We start from the raw sequence: 1177 nt of genomic DNA, 5'->3' as shown, positions 1-1177 counted from the left end.
GGGCTCAATCTGGATGGCGTCCACTGGGTGGTGCAGTACGACCCGCCGCAGGACCACTCCGAGTACGTCCACCGTGTCGGCCGCACGGCGCGGCTCGGCCAGCAGGGCCGCGCCCTCCTCTTCCTCCAGCCGAGCGAGCGGGGCTACCTTGAGCTGCTGCAGGGCGCCGGCGTCTCGCTCGACGAGCTCAAGTTCGCGTCGGTCCAGCAGGCGCTGTGCGGCCGCAACGCCACGTCGCGCGACGTCTACATGACGGAGCTCGCCCTCCAGAAGCAGCTCGAGGCGACCGTGGCCACGGAGCCGCTGCTGCACGGCCTCGCGGCCGGCGCGTACCAGTCCTTCCTGCGCGCCTACTCTGCGCACTCCAAGGCGGAGAAGAGGGTGCTGCACGTCTCGCAGCTCCACCTCGGCCACCTCGCAAAGTCTTTTGCGCTGCAAGAGACGCCCTCGCTCATCTCGAGGCAGCAGGCCAAGCGGCGGCAGGTGGCGCCAAGCGCCGCTGCCAAGCGGCGCAAGCCGTCGCACCTGCATCAGCTCGCAGCGTACAGCGGTGGTGGCAAGGCCAAGGGGGGCGGAGGCAAGCAGGGTAGCGGAGCGGGCGGAGCGCAGCGCGCCCTGAAGGAGCAGCGGAGCACGGCTGACGGCGCGGCGCAGAGAAGGCGGGAGGCTCACAATGCAGTCTCAGAGTTTAGCGCCGCACTGGACTGACTGCCAGCGTCACAGGCCGGCGCAGATGAGAAGGTGTTTCGTGTTATCGTAATACGTAAAACAAAAGCGCCCGCGCACCGGCGTTACAACCCCCAAAAAAAGCAAAAGGACCCCTGCGGCGCAAGAAGCAGCTGCAAAAGCAAAAACGAAAACGAAAACGTGAATGATACAATATCGAATATGTGAGAACAATATGTGAGAGCATCTTGTCACTTGTGCAGTACGTGTACGATATATGCACGGACCGAACTGCAAGTAGCAAGAGAGCGTTCACACGACGTCCCAGCTGTTGCAGCGAGGTCTCGAAGGGCTGGACCGAGACTCCAACATCTTGGCGGGAAGTACGTTGCATGGTCTGTAGACAGTCCATGAAAGTCATCTTTCTCTCACTGTGCCTCTTTACGGCGGGCGCTCGCCGGGCCGCTACTCTCTCGCGTTTCGGGGTCACGCACGGTCGGTGCGGGTGCGA

The 1177-nt window shown here is 63.5% G+C and overlaps 1 protein-coding gene across 1 annotated transcript; it reads left to right on the top strand.

Moving 5' to 3' along the window:
- Positions 1-51: 51 nt before the first annotated feature.
- On the top strand, positions 52-708 carry EMIHUDRAFT_252213 (hypothetical protein; the record flags this gene model as incomplete). The annotated part of the gene is made up of 1 exon (XM_005789472.1): positions 52-708. A coding segment is annotated over one exon (657 nt), but the record flags the coding sequence as incomplete, so codon positions are not given.
- Positions 709-1177: the final 469 nt, after the last annotated feature.

This window comes from Emiliania huxleyi (genome assembly GCF_000372725.1).
Source record: "Emiliania huxleyi CCMP1516 chromosome Unknown EMIHUscaffold_1276, whole genome shotgun sequence".
NCBI lineage: Eukaryota > Haptophyta > Isochrysidales > Noelaerhabdaceae > Emiliania > Emiliania huxleyi.
Note: the sequence above shows the minus strand (reverse complement) of the source record. Positions and strands in the feature narration are given on the sequence as shown.